At 39.4% G+C, this 18,317-nt stretch overlaps 1 protein-coding gene across 1 annotated transcript; it reads left to right on the forward strand.

Annotated features, from left to right (window-relative positions):
* Positions 1-331: 331 nt before the first annotated feature.
* Positions 332-17,167, forward strand: ankrd33ba (ankyrin repeat domain 33ba). Its single transcript, XM_042400233.1, has 6 exons — positions 332-2,156; positions 12,239-12,368; positions 12,668-12,808; positions 13,506-13,647; positions 15,087-15,285; positions 16,120-17,167. The coding sequence occupies exons 1-6, from the start codon at positions 1,716-1,718 to the stop codon at positions 16,663-16,665; spliced, it is 1,599 nt and encodes a 532-aa protein (XP_042256167.1). The 5' UTR covers positions 332-1,715; the 3' UTR covers positions 16,666-17,167.
* The last annotated feature ends 1,150 nt before the right edge of the window (positions 17,168-18,317 follow it).

Below are 18,317 nucleotides of genomic sequence, written 5' to 3' on the forward strand. Positions count from 1 at the left end.
CACTCACATGCAAACCGTAATATGAGTGCAGCACCTTCAGTAAGGATTTTAACGCTGCTAGTAGGATGAATATTAATATAATAACTCATTTCTATTACACCAAATGTCATGGAAAGTGATTGGTTGCCTTAGTGCATCTATGTTTTCCTGACATTATTTTGAAATTAGCATTGACAAGTTCAAAGTTGACACCAGCTATATTTACTACACACAGCAAATTAGTTTGTCTATCATGAAAAGTATCCTTGGTTGTGCCCACGCAGTCATTTTCACACACCAGGTAAAAAAGCATTTATTTTTTGCACAAACAAATATTTTTTCTTTTCCCTTGAGATGATACTTTTACACGCATGCACCTAGCCCCAACTTTCTCCATACTTCAGCACCAAACAATGCAACCCAATGTCACTATTATCTCAACTAGCCAGTGGACAAGAAAATGAAAGAGAAAGAAAGAAAGGTGGCTGAACAGAATACACTAAGGCTGTATTTAAAATAAATGATCTTAGAAACCTAACACGCTGTGATGAAAAACATCCTTCATGAGCATTTTAATAATCATTACCTGCCTTATCATCCTGAAAGTTGGGGTCCCCCAATTGGTTCACTGTAACCTGATGCCCTGAAGAATGTGTAATCAAATGACTCATCACGGGCTGGCACATGAATGCTGGTTTTCCCCATAGTTTTCATGAGTCAGATGAAGAGTTCATACACTTAGGGATTTTTTCAAAAAAGAGAAGTGCGGGGTTTTTATTTGTTTTTCAAATGAACTAAACACCAAAAGCATTGTCACACCATCACACTATTGATTTGTAACCTCTCTGACTTTTGCATTGTTTGGTTACTAGCACAGTTCCCTAAAAATCATTAGTTGCTACATGTGTGTGTTTTTGACAAAGAAATAATTTGTATTAAACTGCATTTTACAGAAAAAGCATATCAATACAGTACAATAGAGGTGTTCTATTTCTGCCACTGGATTTCTTTCCACCGCAGTGGAAGGTTTTCCCCCATCTGACGCTTTGAATAAAAAACTTCCTCTTTCCCTGTGAATCCCTATTTAGATACTAGGGGGATAAATACAGATCGCCTACATATAACTGCATTGTTAAAGTCAATGTAATTAAGACTACAACAAACAATCTAAATCCCTGTAGGGATACTGTAGGAATATAGGGTCCCGTCAAGTAGAGATAGTAGAATTAATCTCTTAGTAGACAGGAGAGAGGGAGAGAGTCCTAGTCCCATCTAATCGGATTAGGTGACTATAGGTTAACAGGCTGCTGTCTCTCTCCGCCCTACATGGGATGGTCGTGTGCGCAGCACTTCTACTCTGCTGTAGCTTCACTCTATGACAAAACGGAATTTCTCAACACATGTGCTCTCAAACCTGATGGGCACAAACACAACTAAGCGTGGTTTCGTTTTGTGGGCGCGCGAAAGAATAGGGTCTCGTGGGACGTTCTCGGTTCAAATGCGTGTAATGTCAACAACTCTGCGAAGATGACTGATGTTCAACTTGTAGGCTATATATGATACCGCGGGTAACGGAGTGTGCGTAATTTGGGCTCACGTAGGCGATGTAACTGACTTTTTTTTTTGGCAGAGTAGCTTGTTCTGATCTTTCTGGAGAGACAGCCAGTCCCATGCCCGCGCCCCACGTGCCAGGCTGCACTCTACCCCGAGGACAGTGCCCTAGGCTCGGGGGTTAGATGGTGCTGATCACGGACGACAGGGATGGAGGAGGCGCATCGTCGGTCCGGGTCAAACAGCTCCAACAGAAAACCGGGGGAAGCACTGCCCTAGTCCACCCGACCATAGTCGAGGAGCCACCGTCCAACTCTGACGATGAGGACTATCTGGGGTCGTGCGAAGAGGATGATGAGGAAGACGATGGAGGTGAGGAAGATTATGATGAATTCGAGGAAGTTGACTTTGAGGACTTGGACGATTGTCGGAGTATCGCGTCGGACGACTCCTTCTACCCGCCGGATGATGTGTTCGCGGACTCGGAGCGCACCCCGTCTCCGGACAGCCCGGAGCCGCTGTCTCTTTTCCAGGCGTGCTGCACCAACAACGCGGCGATCGTCCGGATTATGATACGACATGGAGTGAAGGAGGAGGAGGTCAAGCAGACGGACAGGAATAACAGGGTATGAATCATATAGCCCATGTAGCTAATTTACGGTTGTCCACAAGTGTTACCAAAGAAGATGAGAACTTTCTCATCTCGCCTATTTGAGGGACAAAAATGTTTTGTTGAAGTTGATTGTTCAGTAGTAAGTTGGGTTGTATTACATTCGTTTTCCTGCCAGTCAGTGACAGAAGTTCGGTCAAGGGGCATGGGATTCAGTAGGTATTGAACTAATTAAGTCTGGGCTTGCTGCAGTGGCTTACTTACCCACTTCCAGTCCTTGGGAAAGTATCTAGTCTGACCTCTATTCAGTACCTTTAATGTTGTGGTAGGCAATGAAATTTACTTTCCCATGAATGCATGTTGACCTGCATCAATGAAAACTTCTCAATAAGTCTGTAACTTCATTGCAAAGATTAATAAGTTAACAACCAATGATATTAATTTATAAGGAGATCTGGATCTGTTAGACAACTAGGGTGCCAGTGGGTTTGACAATGCTCTATCTTAAATCTTATACAGGTTTTCATTCAGACATTCCTCGATACAGTTCATTTTTATAATGAGCTCACACCTGTCCTAAATCATTTTTCACACCATACCATAGATGTCTGACAGAACTGTGATCAGTATGTGTGTGTTGACAGGCTTCAGTTTTGCAAGAGCGAGCAACCTTTACTTTAAAAAAAATCTCTTACAGTTAGCACAACATATTAATCTGTGTGTAAGTGTGTGCGTGTAGTCATGCAGCCTTATGTGAGTGTGTGTCCGGCTGCATTTTCTTGCTCTTGATTTGGATTCAGTTTGGGGATAAAACATCTACATTAGGATAATCGCATTAGTGTGTCTAAGAGCAATTTGAGCAGTCTTATTAATGACATATAAATGAATTAATAAAACCATAAATTAGAGAAGTAGCAGTTTGCTATACTAATATCAGGCTATATAAGAACATTGTATAATACACTTTGCCAATATCAAACACTACTATCAATAGCAACATGTAATCATTAATATACCACTGCAGTTCAATGACTCCAAATTAAATAACCAAATTTATATTTCTCACCGAAGGTAATTTATCAAAACAAAAAAAAAATCCTTGTTGGAAAATTATCGGTGTTCTTGCGCATCATTCACTCCTGCCAAAGAACTGCAGCCCAGGGCAAAGAGATGAATCCATAATGATGGAACTAGACTAGTTTTCATTCATGTGGACATTTCGCTAATAGTAATTGAATTGGCTGGGAGTGAGCTTCATGCTAAAAATTAATCACAGGCCTCTTACCATTAATTGTTGTGACTCCCATGTGTGTTCCTGTTCACTTTGTGATAACTTTTCATCCGCGAAAAGTTGACAGAGCACTTTCCTGAAGCAGATTTCTTGGACAAAGTTTCAGGTGTAAGTAGCTGAATATAACTATAGTTTTAGAACTACATTGGAGAATTTTGAGGCTCAGTGTTTTGATCAAATAAAACTTGATCATAGATGCAGAGGGAGAAAGAGTTTTCACAGCTAGTGTGTGTTTTAATCTGACAGACTTTACATCACAAGTCTGTAACTTGAGGTACCCCCATCTCTATTTGTCCCTTCTACTATTTCACCTTCTCTTTCCTTACAGTACCTCTCACCACCTCTCCCTCCTTATTTTTCTATTTTTCTGCATGTACACTGTATAATCAGTGATGAGGTCATGGGAAGGAAGAGTGGAGTGACATCACTGGAATGCAGAGGTTTCTCCCTCTCTTCTTCTCTGCTATATAACAGGCAGGGCAGAGGGACACACATGCTGCCCAGTCCCAAACAGAGAATGGTCAAAGGTCCTGGGATTCATTTTGAAAGCACCCCAAAACACATGTTCATGTACTGTGTGTGTGTGTGTGTATAGCAGAGAGAGATACAGTTTTGTGTTTTCCTTGTGCATTGTTTGAGCTTGTGCGTTTGCAGTTTATTTTGCTATGCCACTTGACCTCAGAGATGTAAAAATTCCCTGAGACACAATACAGGTTAGGTAAGTGGCAACACACCCATTGGAAACACATATTGATAGAAATCTGTTATGCTCATTAGTGCATGTCTGTGTTTGTGTGCGTGTGTGTGTGTGTGTGTGTGACTTCAACATCCTGTCACAGATGTCAACATCCTAATACAAAACACACAGCTTGACCAAGTGCATTATGTACCACATAGACTACTTTGCCTTTCTATTATGAGCTCTTTTTTAAAAAATGTTTAATGTTTAATATTGAGATTTGTTAATCCCGAAAAACAAAGAAACTACTGTAGATGTTGTGTCGTATTATGTATACAGTATATGGAAATAGAAGGATTTATATACAGTAGGGTTGCAATTGTCTGGAGGATCAGAAAGCATTCAGACATGTAGCTGTTTCACAGTTAAAGTAAGTTTAACAAGTAGAATAAAAAATATATGTTTAACATAAATACATCAGCTCAATTTGGGTGTTATTCATATTTTGTAGACTATGTTAGAGAACTAAAGGTTCTGGGATATTATTCAGCCATATTATTCCATGCATAATAATGTGTTGCCTCTGCTCTCTGTTGTCCCTTTCAACAGGGAGGTCAAAGATCAGGGTCAGCTACATAACCACAGCCCACACCCGGTAGAGATTCTGTGTTTTGCATAAAGGCACGTCAGCAGGGTGGATGGTTGCGGGCTCAGGAGATTAACCATGAACAAATTCATTTTAAGGGCTATATGTAACACAAGGTTTGTGTTCCGTGATATGTTGGTGAACACAGGAACAGCAGCGATTGGCACCAAAGAGTAAGAGTCTATGCCGCTCCACGGTTTATAGAAAACACCTAATCACTTCACACCAATATTGCCCAGAAAGAGTTCAAATGTTAAGCAACAATCCCTCATATGGACAAAATATCCACATCACAGCACAGGTTAAGACATGCAGAGATGGTAGAAAGTCAAGTCAAATAGCCAACATTTGCAAAAAATAACCTCATGTGACATAACAGGAAAGACAAAACTTCTGAAAGATCCTATGTTGAGGCTTATAAAAAGGCTTATCTAGAAAAATATATGTTTTATACTGAAAAGTCATAAACCATCCAGCATAACTTTTGATATTATTTTTTGTAGCATGTTGCGGAGGACTTTGAATCTTATTGCAAACCCATTTCTTCTCAACCCAGCCCTTGAAAAGTAATAAAATCATACTTTCCACTGCCAACATGTTTAAACTTGATTAACCAGAATCACGATCACAACAAAATAAACCAAACAAACAGTTGTTGCCATAAACAGACAGTACCCTGCACCCTAAGGAGACAGAAAGTCAACAGTCAATGTTTCAACTAAACGCAGGCTGAATACTAAATTTGGTATAAAAAAAAAAACTTAATGACAAGCCATTATGTAGGTCGTATGCAAGCACGTGTATGTAATTCTCCTAGTTTGTGATTAGAGCATAGTAATTATAAATGCTCTCAGAATCTCTGTATTCTCAGTATTGTGACTGTGATGGATGACATTTCAACAAACTATTGACACTGGTTTGAAAAGAAAGTCAATAAAAAAAACACATCATGTTTATCTCGGTCATTATAAAGTTGACTTTTGTGTGTGTGTGTGTGTGTTTGTGTGTACGTGTGTGTTGATGCTTCTTGTATCTTGTATCAAATTAATACCAGTGTCCTCAGGCACCTCTAACCCTGTTTAGGACAGAGTGTGTTCCTCTTGCAGCGAATTGGATAAGCTGTCATGCTCACAAAACTCAATAAATACACACACACATACGTACGTACACACACACACACATGCACACAATCCAATCGGCTCAAATGAGGCCACCCCTGCCTCTCTTTCTCTCTCCAACACACACTCTCCTCCTCTAGAGCATCAAATTTTCCAAATAGGGCGAAATCAGGTGACAAACAAGGACAAATACAGTATTTTTATATTACATGACAACAGGCAACAAAGTTAACCACAGTGTCACGCAGTCAGGAAGAATGACTGACCAACACACAGATCGACCACCAGGCCGACAGGCAAACAGGCTAAATGAGGCACAGGCGGGGAGAGACAGAAATTTGGCACCGCAAACGGTAGCAGGCATGATGCTGCTAGCAAATACAGATGAGTGGAAAAATCAAAGCGACAGTCATACACATCTGATTTGATACGGCCATGTGAACGCCGAGCTGCAGAAAGAGACAGTTAACAGGGAGGCTATTGACAGAAACATGGCCTAGTGCATTTGCTTCTGGTGTACAGTCTGGGATTGAGGGCGGTCTAGAGTGTATTTGCCTGTGTGTGTGTGTGTGTGTGTGTGCTTGAACACAAAGACGTACTGTAAAATGCAAAACGAATGCCACGCTTTACACTTGGCTCGTGCAGTTTTTCTGGAGGTCTATGATGATTTGAAGGATTTAGCTCAGAGTGTGATCTTTAAATTTGTTTTGTGAAACTGTACTTATTTTGAAATAAAGAAAGGAATTAGATTAGGTTTATTTTATTAAGGGGCACAAGACAGTAGTGAGATTTATTTATGGGAAAAGTCACCTAGGGTTGGCACAAGAGGCAGGGAACTCACAAGGGAACAAGCCTATTGGTTGTTCCAGGATGTTAAGCCAGGACCAGACATAATAGAGAGATTAAGGTTTTTACTTTGTATGAGTGCTTACCTGGTTGTTTATGATGGTGTTTGCCTTGATAGGACACTTTTTTAGCCCACCTCCACCCCTGGAATCCAGTTTTGCAGTGTGCAGTACGCTCATTTAAACTTTATCTACTGCAATATGTTTTACTATTTGTAAGGTAGAATTTTTCAGTTGTAGCAGAATGAGGAACATCACATGTAGTTTAGTGGACTATAGGACTGTTGGGACCGTGATAATATCTGATTAATTCTGTCCATTTTAAGATCTATATTGAGCAAAAACTGTAAATTGATTATTGGTTATAAACTACTTGAAAATGAGATATTCCAGATCATCTTTCATTTCAGTGCCAGTTACAGCCAATCAATTCATTCATGCTAATGTGAAGATTCTGCTTTTCAAAATTATTAAAGTGCAAACATACTTCTGTGGTCTGCTTTAATTTGATATAATTTGCATTTTGGAAGACAGTTGAAATTGGGCTGGGAAACCTGTATTTACTGTGTGTCTGTAAAGAATTTTAAGGGTTACACTAGGTATTGTGTCATCCACGTTGGACCCAATTACTACAGAATTCCCATATTAACTGTAGATACACAGTTACGTCTCTCCCTCCCCCTCGCTCTGTGTCTCTCTGACTGATAAGGCTAAGCCTTTCTATTCCTAGCCCTGGATATTCCCCAGATTACTTAGTGAGTGTGTGTGTGTGTGTGTGAGTGATTGAGTTGTTTGGGGCTTGTGCAAAACCCTGATTTTTGGGTTAGTGGTTAGGTTAAGTCTCCAGGAAATAAATGTAAGTCTGTGTAAATACCCCAAAAGTGACTTAAGTAAACCTGTGTGTGTGTGTGTCTTTGTCTCTGCATCTATATAGGCTAATAATAAGTTGACCAGGATTTGTGTGTGTGTTCAGACTGCACCAGAACTCATTGACCTTGATTGCAAATGGAAGTTTGACTTAAAATCCACCTAAAATTAAAATTATTTTTCACTAAGGAATCAACATATCACCTTGGTTCGTTATGACTGATGTACTTATTGGTCAAAATTGTCATTGCCAAAAAGAAATTAAAATTGTACTTGTTTTAATGTGGTGATAGTGCCCCCTATGTTGGTTTTCTCTTATGGATGTGAATTTCTGGTACAAACTGATGATGCTGGTATGTTAATTCACTTGTTGAAATATATGATACATAGACAGTATATCACTTCATTTCCAACAGCCTAACAGACAGAAACTGGTCATCTTGTTATCAGAAAATATTAATATAGCAAGATAGAAATCTCACAATTACATTTTTATTTATATTTGTAGTTTTAAAAAGAACTGGACAACAATGAAGAGATACAATATTTTAACAGTGACTAACTAATGAAACACTGACCACAGTAACAGAACTCATATGCTCATTTTATCTGAATCCTGGCTGTCAAGGGTGCAGCTTCATCCTCATTCTCATCCTCACTATCTAAAGACTCAATTTCTGGCAGATTTCCATCAGCCAGAAGTTCCAGGACCTCTACTGCTGTATACCCTGAATACGAACATTTTTGGACAAATATTAACTTTTCATACTATGCCAATACATTATTTTTTATATCAAAACTTAATTTTCATAATATAAATTGAATTGCTCAGATTACATCTCTTTAGATCTGGTGTCCACTGTAATGGACAATGACTTTTAAATAAATCCTGTGTCTAAACTTGTTGTGCTATTAGATATATAATGCTTAATGCTTAAATATTATGTTGTAACACATCAAATGTAGAAATTAATGTTTAAAAAATTTATATAATGCTGTTATAAAAGTAACTTCGAAAGGCTCTGATGTACTGGTGCCATGCTTAACTTCAGTGTGATGTAACTTTTTCAAACTGCAACCAGTTGAGCCATACTTCCATCTGATTGGTTAATTAGGTTCTGCTAAATAACCAATCAGAAGACAGTTATGTAAATCATACATAAACAGAAAAAAACACCTAACATGTGACGCCCATCGCAATGGACACCAGGTCTGAAGGGGTTAAATGCGCTGCATCCAATGTAGTACTTTACAGGCTATGCTAAAAAGAAAACTGCACTTCAATCAAAAGAAACTTTTTTGGGACTGCATTAAATTTGGGGGTAAAAGCCTCTTCACATTTTATGAAAGCAGCTGCAATTCAGTGTAATGGAACAGATGAGATTATGGTCAGGGAAGATGTATGTCTATGTCCATCAGCATAAAGTGATGAAAGCTTTAAAATTGCTAGTCTACGTAATCCCCCCAAAAAACTATTGGCGAGGATGTGAATCTCTGTCATGTTCAAAGCCATTCTTTACATTTTGCTGTATTTCCATCTTTTAACACACACACATGCACTACTCACTTATCCGTCTCTGGTAGTACCTCTCTTGATTGTTTCAGGCTTGTTGAACTGCCAGGTAGTGATGTTATTTTTATCCCCTTAGCCCCAGAGTTTGTCATTGAGTGGGTAATATTGTGTAGCACATGAGCCTTTTTGCCATTCATGAGTGTTTCTGCCCTTGTATGCTGCGTGTGCATTTTGCCGTTGCTCCGCGCTCGGATTCTTCAATCACCAACATCGCCAGCAGCCACAAGTAAAGTGCATCAAAATCGGAGCGCAATAGATGTAACAAATATTCCTGCGTGTTTGATAGGGGTGTGCTAAAAGAAAACTAGAGCCTGGGAGAAAAAGGTAAAAAAAAGAAAAAAGTTAAACGCTTGCGTGTGCATGTTTGTGCGTGAGTGTGTGTGAAAAAGGTTCACAGAGAAAACAGGACATTGTCTGTCGACTGAGATTGCTGCAGACATGCTTCAGGGCATGCTGTTAAAGTGCATCACAGCAAGGCTGGAGGCTTGCCAAGAATGTGTGTGTTTGTGAGAGTGAAAAAGAGAGACATAGACCTACATGTGCGTGTCTAACCAGATAGATTTATCTGGGTCTGTGCCACTGGAAGTGAACTTATTCCAGACAATCCAGGACCTCTCTCCACGGTTTCGCCTTAAAACTCTCAGGGCTGACAACACTGTTGTGACCACATCTCCAGCTGGCTGACTGCCTGGCTCGTTTTAGCCAAAAGTTAAGTTACATTTGTCTTGCAAGTGAAACCATGTCTACCATATATGTACTATAAATGCTGCAAGGCATCATTTTAACTGAGCCTGTGCTGAGAACTGAGAACTAAACCTGTTATTTTGAGCTTTCTCCAGCAACCATAGCACAAATATAATTCAGATAAATTACTTAACTGTAATAGAGCTGGAATGATTAGTCGATTTATCAATTAGTTGATCAAGAGAAACTATTTCAATAATCGATTCATCATTTTAGCCATTTTTCAAGCAAAAATGCCAAATATTTGATGGTTCTAGCTTCTCAGATGTGATAAATCACCGCTTTTCCTCGTCTTAACATTATAGTAAAGTGAATATATTTTGGTAGTAGTAGTTAGTAGTACTATGTAAGTTTGGGTTCTTAGAAATTGTGATGGGCATCTATCACATTTATCAAAGTTTTCTGGTGTTTTATAGACTAAATGATTAATCGATGAATCAAAAAACTAATATGCAAATTAGTTGATTAGGAAAATAATTGTTAGTTGCAGCCCTGAACTTTAAATACATAAAATGATGCTGATATTGATTCAATTCAAGACAGTTAAAATGGGGATATTGGGTAGGCTGATGCAGACTTTGTAAGTTTTCTTAAAGTTTCAGGCTTTCTCTGTACCATTCTTTAGTCATTATTATATTTATTCATTTCAGCAAGACAGAACTTTTGAACACATCTGTACCAGAGTTTGAAAGTTAGTGGAGTAACACAGTGTACCTGGAAATCAAGACTAAAATCTCATCGTGCCGAGACGTGCATCAAGTAGATTTTATGAGCACACTTATGAAGAGAACATCATGTCACTGAGCCAGATTCACAAATCTAAGTCAAATCAAGGAATATTAAATGTGGAACAAATTGTAACAACTTACACACACATAATATACTACTTTACTCTTTCCAACAAAGTAGCAATGTTTGAATTGATTTGTGAAGGCTGATATTTAACTCTTTAAGGCACTGATCTGATATCCATATGGTATTATGTACAGTATGTACCAACAAGTTTAATACCCTGTGGTTAGAATATTTGATTTCAAGCAATGCACTAATTGGAAAACTCTTTCAATATGCATGCAGAGAACATTTTCTGGAAATACAAATTAAACTCCCTGCCATATGTCTTGATTTCTTTCATCAGCACAACATTAAAAAAAAATTGCTGGCCTGACTGACCTTTCCAGCACACCTGGCTTTAATAAAGCACTAATTAAGAGTCTCAGTAGGATCTCCTATCTTGCCAATTAATAGCTCGTTATGAACAACATGTTGTTTGTTTGACTTTGTTGCAAGTTAAATTTTTTCCGATCACTCCAAGTTCACAAATTACACTTGTTAGCCTGCGTACACCTAATTAAAAAAAATAGCAGAGCCTTCAACATTATGTAGATTTATCTTGTTCCTTAGCATGGTATAGAACTACAGAATCTACAGACATTTAGCTTTTTTAAATGGATCATGCATGTTACATATGTGACTTCTCTCATTGAAAGAAAACTCATGAGGTCCATTTAGAGGCAGCATTCAATGCAAGATGCAATGCGTTTTAGGGCTTTAATACTACTATATATTTGTTTCATAATGTTTTAATTATTATGACTTCCTGTAGGAATCAGCATTTTTCCACATATGCCCATCTAGTGATAGACATTTCTTTCTCATAGAAATATTTCATATACAAATGTATATATATATATATGTACACTGTGATATGTCAATTGAGAACTCTGTGTTCCTAAATTCTACTCACAGCTTCCTCCCCATCTCAGCTCTTTCCTTGCCGTGGCAAACTTGTTTGTCTTGGCTGACGAAGTGTGCACCTTCCGGAAAGTACCCAACTTTTACAGGAGTTTTCCAGGCTCACACACTCCCAAACTCACATAAACCCACACTCAAAGACTAACATTTACACATACAGTACATCCACACACACACACACATAAAAGGGTACCTGTTCTGGCAGCAACACACAGACGCACAAACATAAAAGTACACAACATCAGACAGACAGCTTATTTTTCTGCTGAGTTTAAGATGGCTCAGTTCGCAATGAAAACACAACAGGTGTCATATTACTTCACAGATATTAGTTTTGAAAGATGCACAAAGGTCCCCTGGCCTTGTGGAAGCCTACTGACACTGCCGTGATCGCATTTTTCTTCATACTACTTCCTATATGTCAGCACTTTACTGCAGTTTTGCTTCATCTCCTTTGACATGTTTTTTTTTTTTTCCTCTGAACATTTTTTTGCTGATTCCTTAACTCAAGCCTCTCTTCTTTCCCTTCTTCTTTCAACTCCTCCATCTCCATCTCCTGTCCTGTCACTTTTTGTCTCAGATAGGGCTGTTGATTGCATGTTACCAAGGTTACGTTGACATCGTCATAGCGCTGTCTCAGTGCCCGTATCTGGATGTGAACTGGCAGGACAGCGAGGGAAACACAGCTCTCATCACCGCTGCTCAGGCAGGTAAGACCCACACATACACACACATAGACATCGGACACAGTGTATTAAACACAGGCTTAGTTACAGACGCAGTGACATATTGGTTCACAGCGCTGTTGAACACATGCACGCTCGGATACAAATAGACACACGTTGGCACCAATGCTGACACAGATGAGTGCAGAAAAACACAAGTTTGCACTAGCTGCACAAGCTTTTCCCAACATAAGTGATCATTGTGTGGTGTAAAAGAGAGTTTTAAAAGAGTTTTTTTGTATTGTGAGCTACACTAACTACTGTCCTTCCTTGTGTTCTCTAAGGCCACATAACAATCACCAACTATCTGCTCAATTACTACTCTGGGTTGGACGTTGAGAGGAGAAACTGCCATGGCTTCACCGCTCTGATGAAAGCTGCCATGCAGGGCCGAGTTGAGTGTGTGCGCTCGCTTATGATGGCAGGTGAGGAAAAACGGCTGTAATTGTATGTTGGATTCAGACAAACACTGACTGTACACAATCTTTTGATCAGGTACTCTTTTCATGAGGTACAGGCCTTTCATCATCATACTTGTTATATTGCAATTTGAAAGAAGATGTGGAGATATTTGGAACTTTCGAGGTCTGGAACAAATTACACTGATTTTTTTCGGAACTGATGTAGTTTATTCCGCCATTATTCTGCCATCAGAGCAGCTCATTAAAGTGTGAACAGATTTTCCGAAATTTGTTGGACAGATGGACAGTTTGAATCCCTTTTGGCGGTAATCCAGATTGTGTTATTAGATGATTAGTCTTTTTTTAACTGTAACTATGAAACTTGATAGCAAATCATAAAAGCGGTTTTCATTGTCAGCATGTGAGCTTAATGTAATCTGGGAATGATGGGAATGACATCTGTAGATTAATTTTTCAACATGTTTATTTCAGAATTTATTGCATTAATACAGATCTATGAACTGGCTTTGTCTGACTGATATGGCTATTTTTTGCTACATTGGAGGATTAGTGTGTGAGCATGTTGTATATGAGTAATCGTCAGCACACAGACAGATGGCAACCTTCGCATCTTTCAACCTTTTAACCTTTATGTACCCTCCAGCTATGTGACCTTTTATTCACATCTTTAATATTTTTTCTCCTGCCTCATGTCCACCAGGAGCTGCCCTCAATGCGAGGGACTTTGGCCGCCACTTGACTGCCAGGGAGTGGGCCATTTTTACAGGCCGTTATGAAACCGCCTGGGTGATGACACGCCTGATGGAACGGCCCTGTCCCCACCAGTTCTTAGACACGTACAGGTAAAACTTATAGCTTGATGTCCGTCTGTTACGTACACTATCTGAGAAACTTGAAGAAGTGATGCATTGCAGTATTTTATGAGCTGTATAAACATTCTAGCCTGTAGAAAACAAATGATCCTGACTAGCATCCTAGCTGTGTGGGATGCTAGTTAGGACAGGTTTTGTTGGACACATGTTTAGATTTCCTGCACTTTCTTTTATGACTGTTTGCTGCCATCATTAGTTTTGCTGTGTGTTCCCCTTCAATGAGTTCAGTTCACTGCTTTTCACATCTGCACAGCACACACAGAGCCATGGGGATTTAGGTATGCAACACAAGTTCAGAAATAGAAACACACTGTTAGTGTGGAGTAAAAAAATGTTTCTTTAGTTTAATATGAAAAAGTTGTTTATATAAGTAAAGTATATAAATATATATGAAGTATATATTGTGGATTTAAGGATGGTCAGTGCAAATGGTTACTGATTTATCAGAAAGGAAGAAAAGTAAAAGCTGCAGGGAAATAACCAGCCCAAGTACACAACATACAGTTTTACACATGCAGAATGTAACAATTGATGCAGAGCTTTGGTCAGAATTGTGCCAAAAAAGTTTGTCAGCCCCTATTAATGCTAGATATAGATTGAGTCATTACAACTTTCGTCACTAAGAGACTGCATAAATGTGGTGTAGAGGAGGGCTCATTGTTGCAGTGCACCTGGCCATGTACAAAACTCAGTACCTTCTGGTACAGCTTCTGTGACATTATGACAAAAGTGACAGGATTTACTTTACCATTGGATCCACAAATTCTTACAAACATTAATGCACATTTAAGGAACTTTCAAAAAACTTTTGAGAAATAGCTTTTGCATTGCTAGGAAGTGCATAGCAATGACATGGAAGTGCCTCATCTCCTCATAGCTAGATGGTTTTTGGAAACAGTTTCATTCCAGTTGAAAAGATCACATATACTCTCAGAACTCAGAACTCAGACACCTTTCTAAAGATTTGGCAACCCTATTTGACTTATATGGACATTTTGCCAATGCCTGTATCCGATTTGAAAATGCTATCACGATTGATGCGCCACCAGACGTCTATGAATAAGTCAGAGTTGTTTGCATTGTCTCTTTTTATTTCATGTTACATTTCTTTATATATTCATTTTATTTTTTAAAAATTTATATTTAATTAACTACTACCCACTCCTATTGAGTAAGGTCCCTTTTTAGTTTATATGTGCATGGGACAGGGAGAGGATTCAGAGCCATGTTTGTGTGTGTTTTTGTGTGTGTGTGTGTGTGTTTACCTTGTCTAAAATTAAATATTTTAAAAAAAACTTTTACATATGCAATAAACAACAAAAAACACAACACAAAAGTAGCCTTTCCAGGGTGTAAGGCTTACTTCAGTGTCTCTGTGCAGTGGATTTATATCAAACTTGCTCTCCCAGTCTAGAGTGGCCCCCACTGGCATCACTGGTGGCCAAAGCCCAGGAGCCCCGCGGCTGTCTGAAGCGCCTGTCTGACACTGTGCGCAACGTCTTCAACATTGCAAATGTCAACAACCCTCAGGACGAAGGTGTCATCGACCACATGGTTTCTGTTACAACTGCCATGAGGAGCCCTTTCATTGCAGTGGCATGCCATACAGTGAGTGATTACAATTTTAAATCCTGTTTGCTGCTCATTACCCATGTTGCTGAGCGTCACACAATATTGATTTGCAGAAAAAAACTGGTAAACAGCATCATTGCCAAGCTATGAAGCATTTGAAGTTCATGATTTTCTGCAAACTCTGGCGTCTTTTAGAGTGCATGTTTGGAAATAAGACAAACAGCATTTTTCAATTATAAACCCTGATAAGGTGAAGCAACTCTTCATGATAAGGAAGGATTTTTAAGGTGAAGCAAGTCTTTAAATTTGCTGTCCTGTGCTTTATTCCTGGTGGTATCTGCACACACTCAGCACACACTCGGAGTTATCAGGGCTCATTTTCTTATCTTCAGATGGACACATACATTCTTGTGCAATGTGGTAATCACCTTCCACGGACATGAAATGCAACTGAACAGTAGATATTTGTGTGTTTCTGCATTAGTGTGCAAAATACTTCTGTTTCAGCAGTTGTCCATTAGTAGAGGTCTTTAGTTTTTATCACTGCTGCAGAAGCAATGTGAAAAATGCAAATTTTGTGGTAATAATGCTATTAAAGGATAACTCCGGCATTATTTTATGTTTTATTTTTATCTGCAAAATCTAATTTTCATGGGATTTGTTCACAGTAATTAAAGGATGTAATTAAGGCCAGCCTTATCTGTTAAGCAGGTTATTCATGCAAGATTACCAGTATTGAAATGCTGCAAACAAAAGGGAGACTCAGCACAGCTTTTTTCTAATAAAAACCCAGCATGCTGTTAATGTTGCTACTAATACTATAAGTGCTTATGATGATAATAACAATCAGAGACCTGTTTTATTTTTCAGGTGTGTCCTGACAGCCCTCCAAGTGTGGGAAAACGGCGCTATGCAGTTCCTGAGATTGTCCGCCAGCAGCGTGCCAAGGAGCTCCGCACCATCAACCCTGACAGGTTGGATAGTCACCTCAAACTCTTTGAAAATTCCAAAGTCACACTGGTGGCCAAGAACTCAGCCGACCGGCGTGCCAGCCTTCAGGCCCAGAGCATGGTGCCTCGACACAGGAGCTCCAGCATGGGCATAGTGGCTTACAACGAAGCCCTCGAGCTGCGGAGAACCAGCCTGCTCCCCCTGCACATGGTGCTGAGGAGGAGCAGCGTCAGGCCGGGGCTCAGCATCCCAAAGGTGAGGGTGTCCAAGGCCCCCACACCAACTTACGAACCAGAAAAGGTCCGCAGGAAGAGCAGCACCAAAGATGGAGGGGGGCACCTGCTGCAGATCCCAAAGTGGCGGTACAAGGAGCTAAAAGAAGAAAGGAGGAAAGCCGAGGAAGCTGAGAGGAGGAGGCTGGAGGCTGTAACTAAGAGACACCTTGCTGCCACGAAAAGGAAATAATATCATTGCCTCAGAGGATGTGATATACACTAACCAAATGCTGGACAAGCCATGAAGATGGACAGATCTGGCTCTAATATTTCTCTACAAGCTTATGTGCTCAGGGTGAGCCTAGAATTACCAGCAGTGTTCCTCAAACAGGACGGAAGACTAAATGTTGCTTTTTGTCTGCTCAGTTTCGTATCCTTAATCGAATTCCACTCATGTCCAAGGAAACGATGCAGGTTTGCCTCTTAAAAATGGCCGCCGGAGCTTTGAAAGCATTAGAAGTGCACGATGCTCAGTGTCCTTTTCTGATGTCAGACATTGAATACCCAGGGGATTTGATACTTGAAATGTTTTTAGCTTAACTTATTTTTCATATTTATTGCTTTTTAAAGCAGTCAAGATGGCCAAGTCTATATTTTGTTACGCTTTGGGTACTCAGTACAGCCATGTTTTTGTAGTGTGTTCCACTGTGTTTGAGCATAAGACACATTAACACAGATTCTTTCAGACTCTAACCGCGTGTTCATATTTCAGCCTAAAAGATGGAAGCAATTTATTAAAGATGTTAAAATGTTTCCATGGAGAATACTAATGGGCATGTCTTATTGACTGAGAAAGCTAAAGCGTAGAATCTACTGGCATTCAACAGAAATATTTTAGATGCTTTTTGTTTTGCTTTATGATGACAAACCCATGAATGTATTTTGAAAAATGTATTCCGATTAGCAATTTGGGATGCTTTTTAATGACAAACTTTATTTTTTACTCCATATGGTCTTTTTCACATACTGATTGACAACTCTGTTTTCTAGACTTAATGTTAAAGATCAGGACAGAATAGAGCACTATTGTGATGTAACACTTAAAATCTTTACCAGGTAGGAGAAAAGTTGATATTTTTTCAAAATGTTTACATTGCGAAACTTCACAGAACACTGGTTATATTAGTGATAAAGTATCATGCAATGACTGAGACTCTTAGATGTGTGTTTGCATTCTATATGGGTGCATGGCGTATACAGGGTATGGATGATGTGAAAGAAATAAACACTTCTGCTAACAGTGACTTTGGATGTGGTTGTGATTAAGCCGAATATTGATGCTCTAATGCAATGTTAATAAGAAAATAATAGGATTTCTTGCTCTTCTTCCCTTCTTGATTTTCATAAAACATCTCAGAATTAAGGGAATGTGTTTCATCCACTAACAATGACAGCAAAAAATTAAGTCAATAACCAAACCAGGGTGCGCCTCGGCCAACGTGACAGAAGGAACTAAAGCAATAATCCCAGACATATGGACCCTCTGATAAAAACAGCCGACCCATTATAGAGCAAGAGGTCAGCTCCCTGTTTTAACATTACAACAATGAAAATAATGGGGTGCAAAAAAGCCGTGAGTTTAAACACACAGAGCCACGGGCAAAGCACATTGTCGGGATTTTTGAGAGCACAATTTCACGGTCCTAACTCCTCTCGGCGATTGCAGCTTAAGTGCCATCCAAGAGTGTGTGTCTAATATACATGGTGATGAGTTGCTAAGGGGTTACAAGGGCACTGCGCAGCTAAATCATTTCTTCAAATAAACTTCATTGACTTCAGAGTGGCAATCTGCTCCGACACCGCCCAGAGGAAGTCATTTGAACATGACAAAAGATGAGCAAA

Source organism: Thunnus maccoyii, chromosome 21, assembly GCF_910596095.1.
Source record: "Thunnus maccoyii chromosome 21, fThuMac1.1, whole genome shotgun sequence".
NCBI lineage: Eukaryota > Metazoa > Chordata > Actinopteri > Scombriformes > Scombridae > Thunnus > Thunnus maccoyii.

Bases quoted from the DNA above. Each gene is read 5' to 3' on its own strand.
- ankrd33ba (XM_042400233.1), top strand. From the start codon at position 1,716: ATGGTGCTGATCACGGACGACAGGGATGGAGGAGGCGCATCGTCGGTC. The intron at 2,157-12,238 runs GTATGAATCATA...TTTTTGTCTCAG, and splicing joins AGACGGACAGGAATAACAGG to ATAGGGCTGTTGATTGCATG. The intron at 12,809-13,505 runs GTGAGGAAAAAC...CATGTCCACCAG, and splicing joins GCGCTCGCTTATGATGGCAG to GAGCTGCCCTCAATGCGAGG.